A 25,571-nucleotide genomic window follows, 5' to 3' on the forward strand; every position below is an offset into this window, starting at 1 on the left:
TTAAATTTACAAGTTCCAACCTGGTGTGTCTTTAGTAGTCTGAGTTAAAGGAATATCACACCAATTAGCCCAAGCAAATCAAGACAACCCCAAAACAGGTGATATAGTAAGAAAATGTCGATTTAATCATTTACTGTAGCAGGCAAGCAATCTGTAAACATTCAGCAGCGGCAGCATCCAAGTTACAAACAATTTAAAAAGAAACCAAGATTAGTGATTATAATTTTTCCTTCCCCTTCCCCAAAAGAAAAACAAAAAAAAGATTTGGAAATGAATGACTTAAAACACTACAAACACTGAACATTCAGTTATGTCTCCTATCAGCCTTCTATGCATCCTCTCGGGGTTTTAGTTTTAAAGATGTATCTATTCCTAAAATGCATTATCTTGCAATAACTTGTACGTGAGCATTTGCAATCTAGGAAGTGGTTCCTGCACATGGGTATGCACGTATTATCTCAGTTTAAATCCCATTTGCAAAGGGAACATTTATGTCTTGATTCAATGCTTCTTTGACTTCAAGTGGCAGGGTGTCAAAAAGGTGATCTTCCACAACAAGCCCGCTTTTCTTGAGCAGTCGACACTGGCCCAGCTGGGCTGGCAGGCGGTCCAGGCAGTTGCCTTTCAGCTCTAGCTGAGTGAGCTGGGAGAGCTGACCAATTTTTTCAGGGAGGGAGGTGATGCAGTTTTGCCCCAGATTCAAAGTCCTCAACTTCACGCACTTAAACAACTGTTTTGGCAGGATGTCCACTTTGTTCCCAGTGATATGCAAATGCTGCAGGTTCTGAAGCAATCCTATTTCTACTGGAATCAGTGAAATGTTGTTGTAGCTTACATCTAAGCATCGGAGTTTCTGTAAACTAAACACTGCCACTGGTAAGGATTCGAGCTTGTTGTTAGAGAAGTAAAGTGACTCCAAGTTTTTGACATGGGTAATGGAGGGCGGAATGGTAACAATTTTGTTATGCCATAATTTTAAACAAGTCAGTCTTTTTAAATGCTGGAAACTGATGATTTCCTCAATTGTGCGTATGCTATTGGATTTTAAATCCAGTTCCTGTAAATTAGAGAGGCTGAAAATAGCATGTGGGATTCTCTCTAGCTCACAGTTCTGGAGTTCTAGCTCGGCGACATTCATCATTTTCTTAAGGCTGTTCAGTACCAAGAGTTTAGTGCCGTCATTATGAATGACTAACTTTGTGAGATGTGGTGCCACATCTGTAATGTTGGAGGGAACTTTGGTCAAATTGCTCTTCACGTGGAGAATCTTAAGATGCCTCAACTCTCGGAGAGATTCAAGCCCTATCATCTTATTGTTTTCAGAGTTCAAATTGCCAACCAAGTACAACTCTCGAAGGTTTTTGAGCAAATACACCCAGGCAGGAATTTCAGCCACATCAGTGAACTTCACATGAAGGCATCTCAAGTGATCGCGGAGAAAGCTAAAAGCAGTCTGTTCAACTTTTGCAGGGCAGTGGCAGAGGTGAAGCTCTTGGAGATTGGTCATCTGAGAGATCTTAGCAGGAATTTTAGCTTCTGGAATCAGTTCAAGTTTTAGCACATCCAGGTCTGTGAGGTCAAAGACAGCGTCGGGCACACCCGACAGCATAAACAGGTGTAACTCCTGCTTGTCTTGGGCGTTGCGGGATACGTGCTGCCTCAGCTTCTCAAATGTCCACTCATGGTTCAAACTAATTTCCCTAAGTTTATTTTCACTGACTTCTGACAAGAACACACCAAAACGCTTGGAGTATAGCTGGTCATATTGGTCTACCATGTGCAGAAGGAATGCAAAATCGTTTTTGACATCTGGAATGTCACTGAAACTGCTCTCTTCTCTGACTTTTTCAAAAGAATATTCTTTCAAAGGTATCCTGAATAACCAGAAGAGAGTGTAGAGGCAGATAAAACCATACACACAAATAATGGAGATGTAACTAATGAGAAGCTTTTTCAACATGTAAGCCATATTATGGGTGCACTCAAATACCTCATACCCAGTCAGATGCTCAACTTTTGGCTTGCAGACATGTTCAAAGCTGATTGCGTTGACAAAGTTTGCAGTGTAGCAGAGGATAAAAATGAACTTGGCTGTTTTGATAACTGTTTGGACCACATAGAGTTTATAGATCAAGTCACTGTCTTCCACATGGGCTCGGAACTTCCTCACTTTCTCAAACAGGGCTTTGGCCTGTTCCCCATCTTTTTTATCCAGGATGGTCATGCTGGGGACTTCAATCACTGGCTTCTCAGCTGAAAATTTGAAGCCAGTTTTGTTGATCATTGGGGTGCTGGCACTGGGGCTCCCTTCATCACTGCTGGTAGACACATGCTTTGGTAGAGTCTGGGCACCTGTTATTCTCTGTTTGTTTTCCTCTGAGTCTTCACACGCCGTCTCAGACAACGCTTTAGTAGTCCAAGGAGATTCAAAGCACTTTCCTAGTATTGAAACAAAATGTTCTACTTTTGAGCATGTTTTGGGATATTTGAACCAAAAGTTGCTGCTAACCATGAGAATAATAGTATGTATAAGAGCAAGGTATGGAAAGTACTTAGAATACCATGGAAGGGCCAGATGGTAACACATCTGATTAATAAATACATATTGCTGAAAATCTAAGTTTGTTTTTCGGCCTGTTGGGTCTTTCTTCTCTTTCCTTGCTTCCTGACTGGGAACTGTGGGATCTGTACGAGGATATGTGGCTCTGAGAGGTATGTCAGGTGTCACAGCAGATGTGCCAAAGGAAATGCCATTTGCTGCCTGCCCATCTCGGTCTCGGTCAGTGGCTGCTTCTATCTTCGGGATGTCGGTGGTGACGTCAGCGTTTCCTGGTGACGTGTGTGCCTTTGAATTTACAGGAGATGGCAACACTGGCAAGCAGACCACCTGATCTTTGGTAAGTTGCATGGTTCCTGCAAAGATGGCTACCATCAACATAACGACAGCCAGGTAATCCATAAACACGTCCCACCATGGCTTCAGGATTCGGTAAGTTGGCTGGATGTCATTAAGTGAAGCAACTTCTGCAAGGGTAAACATTCCTAGAAAACAAGCAAACAAAAGACATTATTACAAAGGTGCAAGTGAAAACACTAAATGAGAAAAACCTTTGACTTGCTCCAAACTAATTAAAGCTGGCTCATCCAGGTCCTATCTTTGTACCTAAGATAGGTATAGTAGTAAAAAAACTAAAGGGAGATGGTAGTTTTCCTCTTCTATCCAAGAAAGAAAATAGCAAGGTGGGGAGTAAGGACTACATTCTAGGTAAGAAATAATGATAGCTTGCACAAAGTCTATTAATGGTTAGCCTAGAATGGAAGGGAAAGATTTGAGAGCTATTTAGGAAACAGAATTGATAGAATTTGTAACTTACTGGACCCTGAAGGAGGATATGAGACCAAAATGGCATTTGTTGTGGACTGGAGTTTGGGGTAGGGGGACAGGATGACTTCAATCTTGTATAAGCTAAAACTGAGGTGTCCGGAGATACTATTAAACTATAGACAGCCTGTGTCCAGACTCAGTTCTACTACTTACTAATGGTGTGATTCTCCAAGCCTTTTGTTTCCTACCTGCACAATGGGGATGATGACTTCTCAGGGTTGTTTGAAAGGTTCAATTAAGTTATGCTTGGAAAGCTCTCACATACTCCCTGCCCCCAAGAAAGCACTTATTTATGTTAACTCTTATTACCCAAAGGAGTAAGGAGGGTAACGGACGCCCAGGGGCAACCTCTAAGTTTGCCCCACCTCATCGACAGGGGTAGGGGGCAGGGATGGTGATTCAACAGCCACCCTTATCTGCCATCCCCTTGGACTTGCTCCCAGGGGCAAATGCCCCCTCTACCCACCCTACCCAAGCCTCTGTTATCACCCTGGTAGAAACATCCCTTGGACAGTTAAAACTAAGGGTCTAGAGTTTGAGAGGAGTCTGGGAATACATACTTGGGATCTATCAATAAATGTAGCTGAAATTCTGGCCTGTGATGCAGCGTCCATGAACAATGTGTGAGATGAGAAGAGGGCCAAACCTACATGTGGGTGTGAAATCATCAGTAATGCTGATTTTGAGTAAGTCAAGACCAATAAGGCCTTTGATGTCTAGAAAAGCAGGTGACCCAGGCAGCACTGAAAGAAGCCATGGTGCCAGGACACTCGAAAATGTGGTCAACATTCACTATTGCTTTAGAGTATTGTAACTAGTTTATATGAATAACAAAGTACAAGGACGATCATGCTGGATGTAACCAAGGAGCAAGTAATGGCATGAGCTTTTGTAATCATGTACTTGAACCAAATGTTTATCTTCCTGAGTTTAGGAGTTTCAACTTCTCTATTTGAAAAGTAACCTTACCACATTCTGCTTTCTCAGGAAGTTCTACGGTTCTAATAGTCACATGTAAAATGATTTACTTCTTAAAAAAAAAAAACAACTAGGAAAACACTTAAAAACTAAAAAGTCTAGGCAAGTACTCAAGGTACTGGGAATGCATTTATCTTTTAAAGAAAGGATAGCAGATAGCTTTTTATTTATCTGTGTAAATTTGCCTGGAGTGCTTTCTTGCAAAAGATCCTGGGCTGACCCTGGGCTCAATAGAAAACAGTATCTCCCTTGGATGACAAAATAGAGAGTGGTAGCATTAGTACTGTGATTCCGCTATCTCTGTTTTAAATTAAGTCCCTTGACTGAACTGCTGGGCTGAGGGCTGTGGCAACCATGGTCTCAGGGAACATGTAGCTCAACTGACATAATATAATTTATAAAGAAAATGTTCTACATTCTACTTTGGTGAGTAGCGCCTAGGGTCTTAAAAGCCTGTGAGCGACCACCTAAGATACTCCACTGGTCTCTCCCCTTCAAGAGCAAAGAATAATGAAGAAAAATTAACATATAAGGGTAAGATTAGTCCAAAGGACTAATGGGCCACATCTACCATGGCCTCCACCATACTAGTCCAGTACAGCTATATGCTGCCTGGCTACCACCACTGAGAGCTCTGATACAGAGATCACAGTAAAGGGTCCCAGACAGAGCTAGGGAAAAATGTAGACACGACTCTAACTCATAAAAAAAAAAAAAAAAGACCAGACTTACTGGCCTGACAGAGACTGGAGAAACCCTCAGAGTATGGCTCCAGATACCTTTTCAGCTTCGTAATGAAGTCACTCCTGAGGTTCACTCTTTGGCCAAAGATTAGACAGGCCCATAAAACAAAACAAGACTAAAGGGGCACATCAGCCCAGAGGCAAGGCCTAGAAGGCATGAGGGTACAGGAAAGCTCGTAATAGGGAACCCAAGGTAGAGAAGGGAGAGTGTTGACATGTCGTGGGGTTGGTAACCAATGTCATAAACAATATGTGTGCTGTTTAATGAGAAACTAGTTTGTTGTGTAAACCTTCATCTAAAGATTTAAAAAAAAAAAAAAAAATTAAGTCCCTGAAGGCAAGGCTCACATCTTATTTTTCCTGAAACCCTTCTCTGTACCTAGTATAGTACAGATCAGGTGTAAAATATTTCTTAATAACATACAAATATCTTTTCAATTGTAATAGCAATTCTCAAATCTGTAGTGTTTTTTTTTAAGTGAAACATCTCTTATGTAATCAGGAAAACATAAGCCTAAAAACTCTATAACATATTTAAACTATTGAGTTGTACTTAATATTTTGTGAAAATTGCTAGAAACCACACTCCCAGATTTCAGTGGTTAAGTATGAAATGACTGGCAACGAGTCTTTGTAGAAATTACCAAGGAAGTGAGGAAAAAGAAACATTTGTAGCTCAGTAGGCAAAGTGGGGAAACCCTGGTGGCGTAGTGGTTAAGTGCTACGGCTGCTAACCAAAAGGTCAGCAGTTCAAATCCGTCAGGCGTTCCTTGGAAACTACCAGGCAGTTCTACTCTGTCCTATAGGGTCGCTATGAGTCGAAACCGACTTGACAGCAGTGGGTTCGGTTTTTGGGTTAGGCAAAGTGAGAAATACCCTGTCCACCCCAACCCCTTTTATTCTGAGCTCCTGTGTCCTGTATGCGTTTTGTTTTCATGAGTCGCTTGGGGATTTAAGCAGGAAGAAAGGCTTTTAGAATATACAGTAAGCCAGACTAAATGAGAACAGCTCAACCATATGCCACATGTCATTTGAGCTCTTCAGTCCCTATCGAGAATGCACAAAAGACAGCACCAAGTCACAGGTTACAGAGCACATATTACTTCATGCATAGAGACTGGAGGAATATGCCTTGCATGGGGTAATTCCTGGCAAAAAACTCTGTATGATCATACCTACGGACCACGGTTTTAAAGGGCCATCTGCAGGGGTAATGGATAGAATTTTTCCACATAACACTTCTTTCCAATCAAATTTTTCTTTACTCTTCATACAGCTGCAGCGGGCTCTAGAGAAGCCAGGATATTTGGATTGGAGGATTGAGGGAGAATTTTAAAAAGTTACCGTACTGAAAAAGCCTATGGGGCAGCTCTCCTCTGTCCTACAGGGTTGCTATGAGTTGATATCAAATAGAAGGCAATCGGTTTGGGTTTTTTTTTGGGTACTGAGAATGCTGGTTGCTTTTCTGTTAAGCCTTATTACACTGGTCTCCTTACCTCCAGCCTTAACCTTCTCTAATCCATGTTCCACCCTGCAGCCCTTAAGATGGAAGTTCACCATTCTCAACGTGGTTTAGATCAGTGTGTCTCAAATGTTAACATGTACACGCATTGCCTGGGGAATCCTGCGAGAATGTGGATTCTGATCCGGTAGGTCTGGGATGGCTCAGACTGCCCTTGAGTTACAAAGGTTTATTCACCACGGTGGTTCTCAAACTTCAGCATGCATCAGAATCACTTGGAGGGTTTGCTAAAACACAGATTGCTGCTAGCTCATCCCCAAAGTTTCTAATTCAGTAGGCCTGGGGTAGGGCTCTTATTTTTTAACAAGTTACCAGGTGATGCCAATGATATAGGGATCAGACTTTGAGAGCCACGCTTTTAGAAGATCCTTCTAAAGTACTCATCTGCCCTGCCCCTATCTCTCCTCTCCAGACTTCCTATGGTCTAGGTTGATAACTTCTTTTAGTTCCTCCAACAAGTCATACTCACCCTTACGTTCAGCCTCCCTTCCCTACCCCCCTGGGTTCCTCTGCCTGGAATACTTTTTCCCCATCCCCCTTCAGTTTAGATGTCACCTTTCCAGGAAGCCTTCTCTGTCTGGGTGAAAGGCTTCTCTGTACTCCCACAGCACTCTGTACCTCCCCCTATCATAGCTCTTACCACACTGTAACAGAATTGACTGTTTACTGGTCTGATCCCACACTACAGAATACATTAAAGGAGGGCAGAGATTATGTCTACCTTGCTTATTGTTATATATACAATGCTTGACACTTAGTAGGTGCTCAATCAGTTAAAGAATGTGTAACATCTTGACCATCTTTGGCATCATCACCATCATCATCAAATTCCTCAAGAACATTTATTAACTGTCTACATATGGTATTGGGCAGAAAAGCACTTTAGTAAATTTAATTTCTACCACTAAGTAACCTGGGCCTATGCAAGAATGAAAAATCTAAGCCAGGCCTCAGTATAAAAATAAATAGCTAAAGGACCACAGCAGAGCAATTGTGGGATCCTGGTAACTCGTAATATCTTGCAGCTGTTAAGCTTCAACAGTGGTTTTCAGGCACCTTTTACTTGGTACAGACGTTGTTCCCGGAGAGAGGAGAAGGGGCTGAACACTTTCCCAGTGGAGGAAAAAGAAACTCAAAAGGTGGTGGCAGAGAATAGAGTGATGGAGAACAGACCTTCACACAAATGTCAAATGGTTGCCAGCTCAGGCCCCCAAGTTCCCTGCAAGAGCAACAGTGCCGGAACCACCAAGAACAGCATGCCGCCAACCCCACCCTCAAGTGAGCTCTTCTTCGGCTCACTGTCTACTCTGCTACCCCCACCCCAAGGGTTCTGTGTCCCTGCCATCTCCTCTAGCCCATTTGCCTTTTTTCTTTCTGTTGAACTCTGACTTATTCTTCAAGACCCAGCTCAAGCACTACATTCTTTCCCTAACTCCTATCACACTGCTTAGTAATCTGTTTTCCAAGTTGGTTTTTTCAACTAGATATGGAGCTCCTGGTGGGCAGAGACTGTGTCTTATTCACCTTTGTATCCACCACATTACTCTTCTCCCAGCCCCCCAAAATACAGAAGGCATTTAGTGATAATAATACCTAATAATGATAGCTATCATTGGTCATCTGCCTTCCACATAGCAAGGACTATACTAGGCACTTTACATCTGATATAATCTCCCTTTTGTATAGAGTACATTCCTTATAGTAACTGCATGAAAGTTTAGAATTTCAGGTATTGGGGGTTGGAGGAATGGTTTCATTTCCCAAATGTTACAAAATATCACAAAATCCACCAGAATACCTAAAATTAAAAAGACTGATAATATCAAATGCTGATGAGAGTAGCAATTGGAACTCTTAAACACTACTAGTGAGAGTGAACTGGCATAACCATGTTGGGAAACTTTTAGGTAGTATCTACAAAACCAAATGTATGTATGGTCTACAATTTAGCAATTTCACTCCTAAGTATATACTCAAGAGAAATACATATATTCATCAAAAGACATGTACAAGAATGTTCACAGCAGCACTACTTGTAATAACCCTAAATTAGAAGCTATCCAAATGCTCAAAAGTAGGTAGAGAAAAATGAAATGTGGTGTATTCATAGAATGGACTGTTAGAGGCAGCAATGAGAATGAATGTTCTAGCTAAATGGGTGTTTTAGTTCATAAAATGTGATGTCTACATTTAGGCTAAAACACCCATGTAACCAGGTCATTCATTCTCATTGCTGCCTCTAACGGTCTGGTTACATGGGTGTTTTAGTTCATAAACTATGATGTCTATATTTAGTCTCTAACAACAACCAGTCTGTCATACTGTGGGGGCTTGCATGTTGCTGTGACACTGGAAGATATGCCACTGGTATTCAAATACCATCAGGGTCACTCATGGTGGACAGGTTTCAGCTGAGCTTCCAGACTAAGACAGACTAGGAAGAAGGACCCAGTGGTCTACTTCTAAAAAGAATCAGCCAGTGAAAACCTTATGAGTAGCAGCGGAATATTGTCTGATACAGCGCTGGAAGATGAGCCTCTCAGGACGGAAGGCATTCAAAAGATGACTGGGGAAGAGAAGCCTCCTCAAAGTAGAGTCAACATTAATGATGCAGATGGAGTCAAGCTCTCGGGACCTTCACGTGCTGATGTGGCATGACTCAAAATGAGAAGAAACAGCTACAGACATCCGTCAGAAGGTGGACTGTATGAAGAATGAATCTAGGAAAATTGGAAATCATCAAAAATGAAATGGAATGCATAAACATTGATATCCTAGGCATTAGTGTGCTGAAATGGACCGGTATTGGCAATTTTGAATTGGACAATCATATGGTCTACTACGCTGGGAATGACAACTTGAAGAGGAATGGTGTTGCATTAATCATCAAAAAGAACATTTCAAGGTCTATCCTGAAGTACAACACTCTTGGTGATAGGAAAATATCCATATACCTACAAGGAAAAAGACCAGTTGATACTATTATTCAAATTTACGCATCAGCCATTAAGGCAAAAGATGAAGAAATTGGAGATTTTTACTAACTTCTTCAGTCTGAAATTGATCAACCATGCAATCAGGATGTATTGATAATTACTGGAGATTGGAATGTGAAAGTTGGAAACAAAGAAGGATTGGTAGTTGGAAAATATGACGTTCGTGACATAAACGATGCTAGACATCTCAAAGTCAGTGACTTCTTCGTCGTACATACCTTTTTTCACCAACATAAACGGTGACTATACAAGTGGACCTCATCAGAATGAATGCATAGGAATCAAATCGACTACATCTGTGGAAAAAGACAATGAAAAAGCTCAATATCATCAGTCAGAACAAGGCCAGAGGCTGACTGCGGAACAGACAGACCACCAATTGCTCATACTCAAGTTCAAGTTGAAACTGAAGAAAATTAGAACAAGTCCACAATAGCCAAAGTATGACCTTGAGTATATTCCACCTGAATTTAAAGACCATCTCAAGACTAGTTTAGACGCATTTAACACTAATGACCGAAGACGAGATGAGTTGTGGAATGACATCAAGGACATCATATATGAAGAAAGCAAGAGGTCATTAAAAAGACTGGAATGAAAGAAGAGAGTCAGAAGAGACTCTGAAACCTGCTCTTGAACATTGAGTAGCTAAAGCAAAAGGAAGAAATGATGACGTAAAAGAGCAGAAAAGAAGGTATCAAAGGGCAGCTCAAGAAGACAAAGTATTATAAAGGCATGTGCAAAGGCCTAGAGATACAAAACCAAAAGAAAAGAATACACTCTGCATTTCTCAAGCTGAAAGAACTGAAAAAAAAAAATATTCAAGCCTCAAATTGCAATATTGAAGGATTCTATGGGGAAAATATTAAATGACATAGGAAGCATCAAAAGAAGATGGAAAGAATATACACAGCCACTATACCACTATACAAAATGGTCGATGGTTCAACCATTTCAGGAGGTAGCATATGATCAGGAACTGATGGCACTGAAGAAAGAAGTCCAAGCTGCAATGAAGGCACTGGTGAAAAACAAGGCTCCAGGAATTGACAGAATACCAATTGAGATGTTTCAACAAACGGATGCGGTGCTGAAGTGCTCACTCGCCTATGCCAAGAAATTTGAATGACTGACTGGAAGAGATCCATATTTATGCCTATTCCCAAGAAAGGTGGTCCAACCAAATGCAAAAATTATCAAACAAAATAATACCAAACACAAGTAAAATTTTGCTGAAGATCATTCAAAAACGGCTGCAGCAGTATATCGACACGGAACTGCCAGAAATTCAAGCCAGATTTAGGAGAGGGCATGGAAAGAGGGATATCATTGTTGATGTCAGAAGGATTCTGGCTGAAAGTAGAGAATACCAGAAAGATGTGTTTACCTGTGTGTTATTGACTATGCTAAGGCATTCGGCTGTGTGGATCGTAACAAATTATGGATAACATTTCGAAGAATGGGAATTCCAGACCACTTAACTGTGCTCACGAGGAACCTATACATAGATCAAGAGGCAATCATTTGAACAGAGCTGGGGGTATTGTGTGTTTTAAAGTCAGGAAAGGAGTGTGTCAGGGTTGTATCCTTTTACCATACCTATTCAATATGTATGCTGAGCACTTAATCAGAGAAGCTGGACTATATGAAGAAGAACATGGCATCAGGATTGGAGGAAGGCTCATTAACAACCTGTGTTATACAGATGACACAACCTTGATTGCTGCAAGTGAAGAGGACTTGCTGCACTTACTGATAAAGATCAACTACTACAGCCTTCCATATTGATTATACCTCAACATAAAGAATCCAAAAATTCTCACAACTGGACCAATAAGCAACATCATGATAAACAGACAGAACACTGAAGTTGTCAAGGATTTCACTTTACTCAGATCCACAATCAACACCCATGGAAACAGCAGTCAAGAAATCAAACCACATACTGCATTAGGTAAAGCTACTGCAAAAGTCCTCTTTAAAGTGTTGAAAAACAAAGACGTCACCTTGAAGACTAAGGTGCGCCTGACCCAAGCCATGGTGTTTTCAATCGTCTCCTATGTATGTGAAAGCTGGATGATGAATAAGGAAGGGCAAAGAAGAACCGACGTCTTTGAATTGTGGTGTTGGTGAAGAATATTGAGTATACCATGGACTGCCTAAAGAAATGAACAAATTTGTCTTGGAAGAAGTACAACCAGAATGCTCCTTAGAAGCAAAGATGGCAAGACTACGTCTCACATACTTTGGACATATCATCAGGAGGGATCAGTCCCTGGAGAAGGACATCATGCTTGATAAAGTAGATGATCAGCGATAAAGAGGAAGACCCTGAATGAGATGGATTGACACAGTGGCTTCAACATGGGCTCAAGCATACCAGCGATTGTGAGGATGGTGCAGGACCGGGCAATGTTTTGTTCTGTTGTACACAGGGACAATATGAGTCGGAACCACCTCAACAGCACCTAACAACAGCACAGTTAGGCTATGTGCTTTTTTTTGGTATGAATGTTTTACTCCACTAAAGTTTCAAAAAGAAATGGGGATGAGAAGCTGCAGCAGAGAGAGCTGCACTAGAAATGCATTGTGATACCAGACTGAGGCTGTGTCCCTGTCCCAACGCATGGCCAGGCTGGTTGGGGGCACAGGCCAGGGGAGCCTGTCCTTTCCTCAGGCAGCCTCCTCTTCCTGGGGTACAGATGGCAGAGAGTGTGGAAATATGAATATACAATGTGTAAAAGCTGTCTGGTAACAGTTGAACATAAATAGACGGAACAAATTGAAACATTGCCTGAATCCCATTTAACCTTCACAACATTACTTAATCTGCAAAGTGTTATTGTTTGCATTTGGCAGGTAAAGAACTAGGCTAGGGGACATTAAGTGGTGAAAGGTAAGTCAATTAGTGACGGAGCCAGGATTTAAAATCCTTGTAAGGCCAAAGTACATGTTCTTTCTACTAGCTACCATGCCTCTTTCTTCTTTATTTCTCCTGTTTGCAGTTCGCAAACTACTTTCTGATAAAGATCTCAATCAATTCTCACAATAACCCAGTGAGTTAGACTCTGCTATTGCCTGAAAGTATGAGGAAACATGAGGCATAAAAAACTTAAACAACCTCCCGAAGCCAGTAAGTGAGAAAGCTAACACAATCTTTCATCTCCAAATCTTTTCTTCTCCATCATGAGGTTTTCCAGTGACTGTGCTGTTGGCTTAGGGTTGGGAGTTGAAGGAGAGAACTTCTCACCGGTGTCCTTGGCTCTGAGGAGAAAGAGCAATAACATAACGTAATCACCACCTTCCCTACTACAACCTTTCAGGGCATACACTCAGAGGTCATGTGCCAGGCATCATGGAGGAACATCCAGAGATGACATGAAATAGTCCTTGCCCTCGAGGAGCTCCCAGTTTAGTGGGGACACCAAACAAATAAAAGTGCAATTACAACACAGATAATTGCTCTGACCTTCTGACCACGTAAGAGAGGCACAGGACAGGGCAAGACCAACCTGCATGCGGTAATTTGGGATGGCTTTGACAGAAGAGGTGATTTTTAAGCTGAGGCTAGAAAAAGTAGACTATGGGGGTAGGAAGGGTAGGGAAAACATTTTTTGGCAGAAGGAATAGCAAATGCAAAGGTAGAGAGACATGAGAGAAATTATGTGCTACGGAAACTACAAATAATTCTAATGTTAGTCCATTATGAGTCTAGAATGCCTCAGTATGGATATCGCATCTTGTGGGTAAGCCACGGAATAGAAACGAAGGCATGAGATGGTAGATACAGTCTGTAGAAGGTTTCTGGGCCGGGGATGAGTATTTTCCTTCAATGTCAGCCACTGGTTTAGGGCTTTTTTCTCAAGCACAAGCCTTGAATTCATGTATTTGTTATCATTTTGTCCCTGGGAGGTGCAAACAGTTAATGTGCTTGGCTGCTAATCCAGATGTTCCTCAGAAGAAAGTCCTGGCAATCTACTTCCAAAAAATCAGCCCTTTGATGGTTAATACTGTGTGTCAACGTGGCTGGGCCATGAGTCTCAGTATTTGTATGTGATCACTCTCATGATGGAATCTGCTGTGACCAGCCAATCAGTTGAAAGGGAGTTTCCTCGGGGGTGTGGCCTGCATCCAAATATAAGCAGACGTTCTGGCTTTTTGCTCACTCTGGGTCCTGAGGCTGCCTCCTGTTCATCTGACCCTCCGGCTCTTGAGACTTGAGCTATCAGCTTATCTGCAGATCTTGGGATTCGTAGGTCTTCATAGCCTGAGAGCAGGGATCCTGCTCTCCAACCTGTTGATCTTGGGCTCGCCAGGCCCTGTGACTACGTGAATCAAGAGGAGCCTCTATTCTGATCCACGGACTTGAGGCGTTCCAGTCTCTACAATGGTGTGTGCTGTTTCTTTGATATAAATCTCTCCATGAGTCGAATCAACTCTACGGCAACTAGTTTCGTTTTTTTGTTTGTTTATATACATTTATATACTTTACTGGTTTTGCTTCTCTAGAGAACACAGCCCAAGACAGCCCTTGAAAGCCCTACAGAACAGAGATCTACTCTGACACACACAGGGTTGCTATGAGTTGGAACTGACTTGAAGGCAACAGGTGGTGGCACCCTGTTTTATCCTCAAAACCTGGAATGACACATGCCCTTCCCACCTCCCTGGGGTATTGGATCCATTAACTGCAACAGCACTCTGAAAACAAAAGCTGTTTTTCATAAATAAAGGGTGTGTGTTTAAATATGTTAAATATAAATATGTTAAATACGTATACATATAATATAGTATATTAAGTTCCTAATGATTGCAAGCCAAGTCAGTGAGAGAGGAGGTCAGTACCCAGCTTCCTGGATCCCAAATCTTGAGTTTTAACCACATCTGTGAATCAGGACACAAAAATGGCTGTAAATGGTTATTAGGGGATTTTTCTTTTATTTTCTTTCCATTTATTACCAGAAGAAGGTACATTTAGAAGGTATTACTTGCATAGATTCTTTTTTCTTTAAATTGTGCTTTAGGTAAAAGTTTACAGCTCAAGTTAGTTTCTCATACAAAAATTTATACACACATTTTTATGTGACCCTAGAGTTGCTATTCCTATAAATGTGACTGTATATTCCTCCTTTCCACCCCGAACTTCCCATGTCCATTCAACCAGCTCCTATCCCTTTCTGCCTTCTCATCTCGCCTCTGGACAGGAGCTGCCTATTTAGTCTCACGTATGTACTTGAGCTAAGAAGCACACTCTTCACCAGTATCATTTTATGTCTTATAGTCCAGTCTATTTTTTGTCTGAAGAGTTGGCTTTGGGAATGGTTTTAGTTCTGGGTTAAGACAGAGTCTGGGAGCCATGTCTTCTGGGGTTCCTTCAGTCTCAGATCATTAAGTCTGGTCTTTTTACTAGAATTTGAGTTCTGCACCCCACTTTTCTCCTGCTCCGTCAGGGACTCTCTGTTGTGTTCCCTGCTGTGGCGGTCCTTGGTGGTACCTGGGTACCATCTAGTTCTTCTGGGCTCAGGCTGATGCAGTCCCTGGTTTATGTAGCCCCTTTTGTCTCCTGGGCTAATATTTTCCTTGTGTCTTTCACATTCTTCATTCTTCTTTGTTCCAGGTGGGTTGGGACCAATTGATGCATGTTATTAGATGGCTGCTCGCTAGCTTTTTATGACCCCAGATGCCACTCACCAAAGTGGGATGTAGAACATCTTCTGAATAAACTTTACTTATACACACTCTTTGGGTTCTCCTTTACAACATCTCTGATGCAGAGGACTTAGAAAACTACATTAAGAGGAAGTGGACTTCACATTCCAAGGTTTCTCTTTGTCCATGGCATATATAAAAATCAGCTTAACATTTCTGTAAGCAAACACTTCTCATGGAAGAGAGCTTTTTGTACTAGAACTGATAGCGGAAGTTTTTGAACTCTGGATGGACAAAGTTGGATCAGAAAATAACAAGGACTGAATCTAAATTCTTTTATGATCATGAGCCTGTGTCTTCTTACCTAAAAGTATGATCAGTAATGACAGACTAAAGCAATAACCAGATTAAAAAATTAGAAGCTATGATTGTTATACAACTCTGTGAATATACTAAAAAACATTGAATTATATACTTTATATTCTAGGTACAAAAATATGTTTAAATGATTGCTATCATGTTATATGACTACTGTGCATTGAACTGATTCCGAAGATAAACACTTTAGTATTCTTCTTATCCTCTCTGAGCACATCTACCTCATAGGCCCATAAACTAGAAATATCCAGCACAAGGTCTGGCAAAAAGTAAGCCCCTCTGTCATGGATTGAATTATGTCCCCCCAAAAATGTGTGTATCAGTTTGGCTGGGCCATGATTCCCAGTATTGTGTGATTTTCCTGTATGTTGTAAATCTATGATGTTAATGAGGGAGGATGGGCAGCAGTTGTGTTAGTGAGGCAGGACTCAGTCTACAAGATTGGATTGTGTCTCGAGATAGAAAAGAGAAGGGAAAAGAAGGACAGGGAGACCTTATATCACCAAGAGAGCAGTGTCGGGAGCAGAGTAAGTCCTTTGGACCTGGGGTTCCTGTGCAGAGAAGCTCCTAGTCTGGCGGAACACTGATGAGAAGGCCGACAGAGAGAAAAGCTATCCCCTGGAGCTGACACCCTGAATTTAGTCTTGTAACCTACTAGACTGTGAAAGAATAAATTTTTCTTTGTTAAAGCTGTCCATTTGTGGTATTTCTGTTATAGCAACACTAGATGACTAAGACACCCTTCAAAGATGTTTGAATCTGAATGCAGAAAAATGAATCACTGAGGTGAAAAGCAAGCCCATCATCACTGGTCTTTAACTGAAGATGATTAGGACAATTTCTTGAATGTTGAGCTATCATGCAGTCTTAAGTCTCAGGGTGGTGAAAATACTTAACATGCTAGGCTGCTAACAGGAAGGTTGGAGGTTCAAGTCCACCTTGAGGTGCTTTGGAAGAAAGGCTTTGGTAATTCACTTCCAAAAAATCAGCTACAGAAAACTGGAGGGAGCACAGCTCTACTCTGACACACATGGGGTCACCATGAGTCAGAATCGCCTCGTCGACAACGGCCATTTTTTGATTTTTTAAAATGTAGCCCTATGTACATAGAGTAATCCCGACATAAACGACTGACTGACAGTAAAACTTTTCCAATTTTATTAGTTCTTTCAAAAACATTCAAATTAAAATTACTTATATAAGAAAGCAGCAAGTACTACAAACTTCGTAACTTCAATGCCAAAGAGACCTGGATTCAAATCCTCTTCTTTGTTCAAATTCATATTAGCAGTGTAAAAATAGGTAACTTAGTGTTCCTTGGAAATCATTATAATAACAGTATTAATGATAGAGCAAAATTCTAGCACCAAAGACAAAAATCTACCTAAACTAAAACTGTAATAAAAATTAGCTCCATATGCATTATTAAGTCTTCAATACCCCTATTAAAAATAAAGACAGCAGATGACTTTGAAATATTATTTAATGAGAAGGGTTTAAAGTATGAACAAGCAAACAGCTTGATTTAGCAAATTCTTAATTTTGAACACAGGCACGTGGCCCCTACCCAGTCAAATGCCAACTTACTTTCTTTCTACAGTATTCTGCAGAAAAAAAGAATCAGCCCTCTTGGCCAAACTGGGCAAAAGGGAGACCATCCAAGAGAAAGGTGAGGGACAAATTTTCAAATCCTTCATTGAAAGATAAACAATATGATCAATACAAACTCTCCTCCAACACTAAATATACACATGAACACATATACACATGAACATGTATACACATACCACATTCAAATCAGGTATCAAAAATTCAGATGGCTAAAGAAATTGCCTGGCTGTCTGGTAAGTCAATGTTTCAGTTGCAAAATGGGAAAAAAAGACTAATTAGTTTTTTCCAACAGACCTCTGTACTACTGGCATTATGTAGGTATTAACAGTTATGGGTATTATAAATATGCAAGATACTCTGGCTGATGCAACTCTACAAATTAAAAAAATATAATTCACTAGTGTCACTCCCCCTTTAAAGATTGTGATAAGAAATACACTTTTTTAAAAAAGGTGAACTAGCACAGATCCCCCTGACACCCTAAGCAGCTTTCCATACCCCTAGGAAGTTTGCCACATTCTCTTTCAGCTGTCTTTTGGGACAGTAACTCACTGCGGCTGTGACAATTCTGACTCATAGCAACCCTACAGGACGGAACAGACTGCCTCATAGGGTTTCCAGGTTTGTAAATCTTTGCAGAAGCAGACTGCCACGTCTTTCTCCTGCGGAGCAGCTTGTGGGTTCAAACTGTTGACCTTTCTGCTAGCGGCTGAGTGCTTTAACCACTGTGCCACCAGGACTCCTTTCTTGGACAGAAAGCCCCTCAATCCTAAACCCATGGATGTCTGCTCTGGATATGCTGATCCTTATTCCTGGCTTGGTAAAGAATGCTGGAAAACAGTCTCCCCTGAGTACCTCTCCTTAGTGCTAATTAATGTTAAAAAACTTCTCAAAGTTAGTAAGAAAGAAAGATGCTCAGATACTGATAAAAATTTTAATTCTTTGATATGCACCTCATTTAGTTAAAAAGGCTACTTGGCAGTTTTTTTTTTTTTTTTTTTTTTTTAGGAAACCTTAGACATTGGGGGTACGGGGAGGAATGCAAAGTCAAACAATGGTTGCTCAAGGCACTTGCTGAACTCTGTCTTGTAGGTATCTCTTTCTCCTCCCACCTGGGTTTGAATTCCTTCCTTAATGGGAGGATGATTTCTTTTATCCCTGTGTCCCCAGGGCATGGCACAGGAGAGGAACTTAATAAAAGTTTGTTAACAGAATGATTCACCCAGACCAATAACAGCATTCCAGGAGAGGGCTGAGGAGGCACCGAAGCTGTGAGTCAAAGACTGCCAATGAGAAAAGGTCACTATTAATTATGCCAAAGGCAAAATGATCAGCTCTGACATGCATTCTTCAACGTCCAGATGGATAACACTACACAGCTCTTTGTAACAGGTTATTCTGAAGCTAACTCATTTTGATAGACCATCTGCATGCAGCTTGGCTCATCATCAAACATTCTCCAGAAAGACAAAAAGATGAAGGGAAGCTTGGGCACACCCTCACCCGGAGACAAGGCCAAGATCCGATGATTCCTGATGCCGGGCAAGTTGTAAGTCAGTGTGAACGCTGGGGCAGACGTGAACAAGCACCATCCTTGCACATACCCAGGTGACATAAAAGGCCAGGGAGGAAGGAACTATAGAAAGGGAGGCTCGGTGAGAAGATGAAGCTGCCAGAGCCTCAGACCTTCCTTCTCTTTGTCCTGCAAGGAGTTTTCTGCCCTTTCACGCAGACAATAAATGCAGAAGTTCTTATTAACCCTTGAGTTAGTGGTGAATGCCCTATCTGTGTGTCAGTAACACTTATATCAGAATACTGTGCTAACCAAAAAACTCACTGCCATTGAGTCGATTTCGACTCATAGTGAGCCTATGGGGCAGAAGAGAACTGCCCCATAGGGTTTCCAAGGAGCAGCTGGTGGATTTGAACTGCCGATCTTTTGGTTGGCAGCTCAGCTCCTAACCATTAAGCCACCAGGGCTGACCAAATACACGGCACACAATAAGAGTTCAATAAAAGTTAGATGCTGTTATTATTCACTGTGTTGAATGAGGTGTTTTATATGTAAAGAACCCTATAAACATTCTTAAGGAGCCCTGGTGGTGCAACAGCTAAGCACGCAGCTGCTCATCGAAAAGCTGGCAGCTTGAACCCACCCAGCGGCTCTGTAGGAGAAAGACCTGACAATCTGCTCCTTTAAAGATTACAGTCTAGAAAACCCTGTGGGGAAGTTCTACTCTGTCACATGGGGTCGCTATGAGTCAAAAAGAATTTGATGGCACCTAACAACAGAGCCATGGAATTTCCAAGCTAGTTGAATATACCCAGAAACCCAGTGCCGAATATATATATATCAAATGCCAACTGAGAAGAGCAACCAGATAGAGGAACAGGCAGAGGCAGGTTCACCAGGCAGTGAGAGGACCCCTGGCTTCCACAGGCCCCTTCTGAAGCCCTACGTACTTTTGTATTTCTAATTTCGTGTTCTTTTTCTTAACAAGGGCCCCCAAACTACATAAATTTCAGATTCCAGAAAACCTGGGCCTTCCCTTGGTTGCATGAAAGTAGTTAATAGGGGGTTTCACCCAGTCAGCAAGATCATGAAAGAAATTTCTGAGGAAGTCACGACTAAACTGAGGTGCGAAGAAAGTGTTAAAGTGAATGTGTAAGCTGGACCAGAATGCGTAAAGGTCCTCTGTAGAGAAGGAGCAAAGGATGGCTGAGGTACTGAAAGGAGGTTAATAGTTGGGAGTGCGCAGTGTGAGACGAGACAAGGCCCTGTAATCTATGTTAAATTTTGATTTCATGAAACTAAAAGCAGTGGGAAGCCACGATGTGTTTTCAGCTGGGGTTGGGAGGTGAGTAAAAATCAGATTCGGTGTCTCTTAAGAAGTCACTCTGGACCTACCGTCCACATTAGTGAGGGATGATGGGAGGAGCTCAAGAATGCAGCTATTGTGTTATTCTGGGCAAAGGATGTAGGTAGTCAAGCCTAGGCTGGAAGTGGTGAAGAAGGAAGTTAAGGGGATGCGTTTATGAACTAATTAGGCCAAATAAATAAATAGAACAAATAGAACTTAAAAATAGACCACCTGGGAAGGGCAAAGGAGATAGAGATGGTAAGGATGACTCTCAGATTTAATTTTCCACTTCATTGTTTACCCTTGTTCTTTTTTATCATTTTAAATGGTTTTAATAGAACTCTCTCTTTTTAATAAACTCTCCGGTCCTTTTTAAAAGTAGACTGCTGTTATTAGCTGCCATCGAGTTGGCCCCCGACTCATGGTGACCTCATGCAAAACGGAAAAAAAATGCCATCTGGTCCTGTACCATTGCCATGATTATCTGCGGATCGAACTGAGTTTTGGAAACAGATCGCCAGACCTTTCTTCCTAGTCTGCCTTGGTTTGGAAGCTTTGCTCAAACCTCTTTAGCACCACAGCAACATGCAAGATTCCACTGACAGATGGGTGGTGGCTTTGTATGAGGTGCACTGGCTAGGAACAGAACCCAGGTCTCTCACACGGAAGGTGAGAATTCTACTGAATTCCACTGTGCCTTAAAAGTAGGCAGATTACATACAGTAAAGGAAAAAAATATAAGCCCTCGCATGCTTGGGCATGAAATACACCACAAAATCTGTAAGTTTAGATAGTTTGAAAAACTTATGTCCCCTGAAAAATGTGTCTGTCAATTACAGAACATGGAGCCCTGGTGGCAAAGCAGTTAAGAGCCCAGGCTGCTAACCAAAAAGTTGGCAGTTGGAATCTACCAGCTACTCCCTGGAAACCCTATGGGGCAGTTCTACTCCGTCCCATAGAGCTGCTATGAGTCAATCAACTCGATGGCATACAACAACAACATACATACAACACACATATACACATACAGAGTGTACCATTATGCACAGTATCATCAGAATGGAGCCAGCTTCTAATACCTTAAGAATCCTACAGGCAAAACCTGCAATTATTCATGTTAGTAGAATCTGGTTTCCAGAATAAACTAAAATAGATACTGGTTAAAAAAAAAAAAAGAAAAAAATATCCTTCAGAACATCTTTTAGGGAGATAGGGAAGGAAGCATAGTTTCATTCCTTATTGTATTTTCTTTAGATCAATATTAAAATTCGCTTATATTTTTGAAGTAAACAATAACAGGGTAACAATGGCGGGGGGCAAAGATGTAAGTTGGTAAGAGTGTAAGAACAAAACCACATACTTTAAACCTGTACAAAGATAATCAACAAATGGTGTAATTTATGCACAAATAATCTACAGTCTCTGTCATTGAGCTAATAATTTAAAATAGAATTTCGATTTGTAACAACCTAGCAGCATAACGGATATTAAGAGCATCGTTTAAGGAGTTAGGAGTTAGTCTGCCTGAGTTGGCATCTCATCTCCAACCCTTACCAACACATCTGTAAAATGGGAACAAAAATAATGCCCCATATTACCAGCTGTGTAAACTTGGGCAACTACTGTTCAACTTATCAGTGAAATGGGGATAAAACACCACTGTGACAATGCACACATACCACTTCATATAAGTGTGAACACATGGTAGGTTTGTTCATTGCATATTCCCACTCAAATCATTCCCTGACATTTGCCTGAGATGTCCAGAAAGATTTCAAGAGGTAGAGATCCCTAAGGGAAAACCAGGATTTGGAATGTAGTGGTGACAGAGAGGAACAAAAAGGACCTGGGAAATTTTGAGGGAAGAAAAGTCAATGAAGAAGAAAATAGAATAAAGAAAACCATGAGATGAATAGGGAAGGGCACTTCAAGAGAGTAAAGATACAACTCAGTCAAATACTAAAGAGATTAAGGACAACCAAGATTGTAAAAATCATTAATAATCTTTGACAATATAATTTCTATTATAGTGGAATACATTACTGAAGAACATCTTAGAGGTAACTAAAAATTCCCCCAAAGTGTTGGCCTTTTAAAGTAATACAAATGAAGCCTTATTTTAGAATTTGTGAGTAATTCGTAAACCTGAGTGAATATTATTATTTTTGTCCTATTTCAAAGGATTTGCTAAAAACAAAGGAATGCTTTATTCATATTTGATTTCCTTAATTTTGTTTCTAAGTACTTAGCATCTACTTGTGCAGTGCTTGTGAAAATTAAAATGATCTTTTTACTTAGAAAAGCAGGTCTGACGGGGCTTTCAACTGGAAGCCCTTCCTTCCCTAGTTCAGGTGTGCTTAGAATTAATGGTCTTTCCCCTTACTCCCAATTACAAAGAAACACTGGAGTTTTAATAGAGAATCACAGTTATGATATTATAGTATTATAAGTTATAACACTCCCCCAATTATAAAGGATTGTTGTTAGGTGCCATCGAGTTGATTCTGACTCATAGGGATCCCATGTGATGGAGCAGAACTGCCCCATAGGGTTTTCTTGGCTGTAATCTTTACGGAAGCAGATTGCTAAGCCTTTCTCCCCCAGAGTGGCTACTGGGTGTGTTTAAACCACCAACCTTTTAGTTTGCAGTCCAGTGCTTAACCATTTGTACCAACAGGGCTCCTTTATACAGAATTAGTGGTGTGTTAATACTGAGCCACAACTGAGCAGCCAGCCCATGGTTTGTAAAAACTCCTAAGCTTTCCCGCATTGAGAAGTACAAAATATCAATAAGCATACTTTCTTATTCAGTATATAACACTGCTTCTCAACCCATTTTATGTCATAGCTAGGGGAGAAAATGACAAAATTTATACACACTCAGGTAAACTGAAGACATTGAACCAATGAGACCTAGGGCATGAGGCCTCACTCACCTGAACTGTTATCTCAGTCATCTGGTGCCCATTTCTGGCACAGACATTGGGGATTCAAGCCTAAAATATCAGAGATTGGGTGTAAACCAAGGCCTAAATCTTATAAAAGAATTTATCCATCTGAGATGTTGTGATAATTTTCGGAGTGGTAAAATGTTACCTTCCTTCGTCTTCATGAGACAGATGGGAACATAAAATAGTAAAAGTATCAATATAACCAAGAAAGAATCTGCTCATTTTTGTAACTTTACATAGAACACAGAAATATAATCACAACAATGTTTAATAACTTGCTGTCGTGTGCCGTTGAGTCGATTCTGACTCATAGTGATCCTATATAAGAAAGTACAACTGGCCCATAGGGTTTCCTAGGCTATAATCTTTACGGGAGCAGATTGCCAGGTCTTTTCTTCCATGGAGCTATGGGTGGGTTTGAACTGCTGATCTTTTGGTTAGCAGCCTAGAGCTTAACCACCAGGGCTCTAATGATTCGATGAACCAATATCATTATACAGACGTTGCTATTAATATTTTTTTGGATTACTAAGAAATATGTAGAACAGAGGCGACTGTTCAATCATTCATCAATTCAGCTCAAACACCATGTATTGTGTTTGGTATTAGAGATTTGTTGCATAATTGGGGCTAAATTATGGTGCCATTATGTAAGGTTGATGTATAATATAAGCACACATCTAGATTTTCTTAGGCAAACAATCTTAGATGTTTCTAAGATCCTATCTTAGATATTTCATAACTATAGTTGATTTGAAGTGGCTGACATCTTGGGATGGGGACTGACGGTTTAACACAGTAAAAAAAACCCACAAAAAAGTGTGTATGTTGCATATTACAACCATGTTCTAATAAGAAGTCTAGACTAAAATAGGAGATGGACTGGATATAATATCATCTAAACAATGTTTCCCGAATTTTTTCACATCAGGGTATATGTGAATGATAATATTTTTATAGCAAAGTGGGAAAGAGCTGAGGCTGCTCACAGGTGGGAGGCTGTCCTATGGGCTGAGAGGATCTGTATTTTGACAAACACGTGCTGTTGTATTACTTCTATGCCATGGCATGCCAGCTGAGAAACTGATCCAAATTATGCAACAAATGGATAAACCCAAAAAACTGAACCTACTGCCACTGAGTTGATTCGTACTCATAGTGACCTCACAGGGTTTCCAAGGCTGTAAATATCCACCGAAGCAGACTGCCACAACTTTCTCTAGTGGAGTCACTGGTGGTTTTGAACCACCGACCTTTCAGTTAGCAGCCGATCGCTTTAACCACTGTACCACCAGGACTCCTTAACAAATGGAGAGATGATTTTTATTTATAAATCATCAGAGAGTAAAGAATCAAAGAAAGCAGAAAACGAGTGCTACTTCTTCCACCTAGAGAGAGAAGGGTTTTAACAAATAAGGCAATGAAATCAGGGTTCCAAATTAGATAATTCTAGCCAGAGTATGGAAGTGGGACTAAAACCAAAAACCAACCCCAGCGCTGTCAAGTCGATTCTGACTCATAGTGACCCTATAGGACAGAGTAGAACTGCCCCATAGAGTTTCCAAGGAGCGCCTGGCAGATCTGAACTGCCGACCCTTTGGTTAGCAGCCGTAGCACTTAACCACTACGCCACCAGGGTTTCCGGAAGTGGGAATAGAGAGAGGAAAAAATGGAGGCAGGAAAATGAACGAGTTATTCCAGTTATCCAGATGAGGGTGATAAGGACACTCAACTAAGAGGGGAGAGGAAGGGCAACCTAGAGTAACTGCGACATGGAATTAACAGAGCCTAACCAGCCTTTGTCTTTTCTTTCTCTTTAACCAGCCTTTGTAGTGGGCAGTCGGCAGAGGATATACCTGTATCTACTTCCAAGTGAGTTCAGTTTTTCAGTATGAATATCTAAGATTGGTGTAGTTAATTTAGGTAGAGATGTCCAGTAGTCAGTTGACCTGTGTCTTAGTTAACTAGTGCTGTTATAATAGAAATATGATAGAAATGTCACAAGTAGATGGCTTTAACAAAGAAAAATTTATTTTCTCAAGTTTGCCCAGGAAGCTAGAAATCCAAATTCAGGGTGCCCGCTCTAAGTGAAGGCTTTCTCTATCGGTTCTGGCAAAATCAGTCTTCCCCTGGTGCAAAGGACGTGCTCTGCTCCTGGTGCTGCTTTCTTGGTGTTATGAGGGTCCCCCAAAATATGTATCAACTTGGCTAGGCCATGATGCCCATTACAGTATGACTGTCCACCATTTTGTCATCGGATGTGACTTTCCTATGCATTATAAATTACGCCTCTATTATGTTAATGAGGGAGGATTACCCACTAAAAACCCACTGCCGCCGAGTCGATTCTGACTCATAGCGACCCTATAGGACAGAGTAGAACTGCCCCATAAGAGTTTCCAAGGAGCGCCTGGCAGGTTCGAACTGCCAACCTCTTGGTTAGCAGCCGTAGCACTTAACCACTATGCCACCAGGGTTTCCGAGGGAGGATTAGAGG

General features: G+C 41.1%; 1 protein-coding gene across 5 annotated transcripts in view; it reads right to left on the bottom strand.

The window, feature by feature from the left end:
* Window positions 1–102: 102 nt before the first annotated feature.
* LRRC8D (leucine rich repeat containing 8 VRAC subunit D) overlaps window positions 103–25,571 on the bottom strand; it is a 150,629-nt gene continuing 125,160 nt past the window's right edge. For 2 of the 5 annotated variants that reach the window (XM_023558431.2, XM_064282331.1), the window contains one exon: window positions 103–3,042. In XM_023558431.2, the coding sequence (XP_023414199.1) occupies window positions 464–3,040 (2,577 nt within the window). In that variant the 5' untranslated portion in view covers window positions 3,041–3,042 and the 3' untranslated portion in view covers window positions 103–463. Of the gene's footprint in view, window positions 3,043–6,281; window positions 6,305–9,115; window positions 9,346–12,745; window positions 12,770–25,571 lie in introns of those variants that run through there. The other 3 variants (XM_023558433.2, XM_064282332.1, XM_064282330.1) reach the window with 3 other exon arrangements.

This window comes from Loxodonta africana, chromosome 3 (genome assembly GCF_030014295.1).
Source record: "Loxodonta africana isolate mLoxAfr1 chromosome 3, mLoxAfr1.hap2, whole genome shotgun sequence".
Classification (NCBI taxonomy): Eukaryota; Metazoa; Chordata; class Mammalia; order Proboscidea; family Elephantidae; genus Loxodonta; species Loxodonta africana.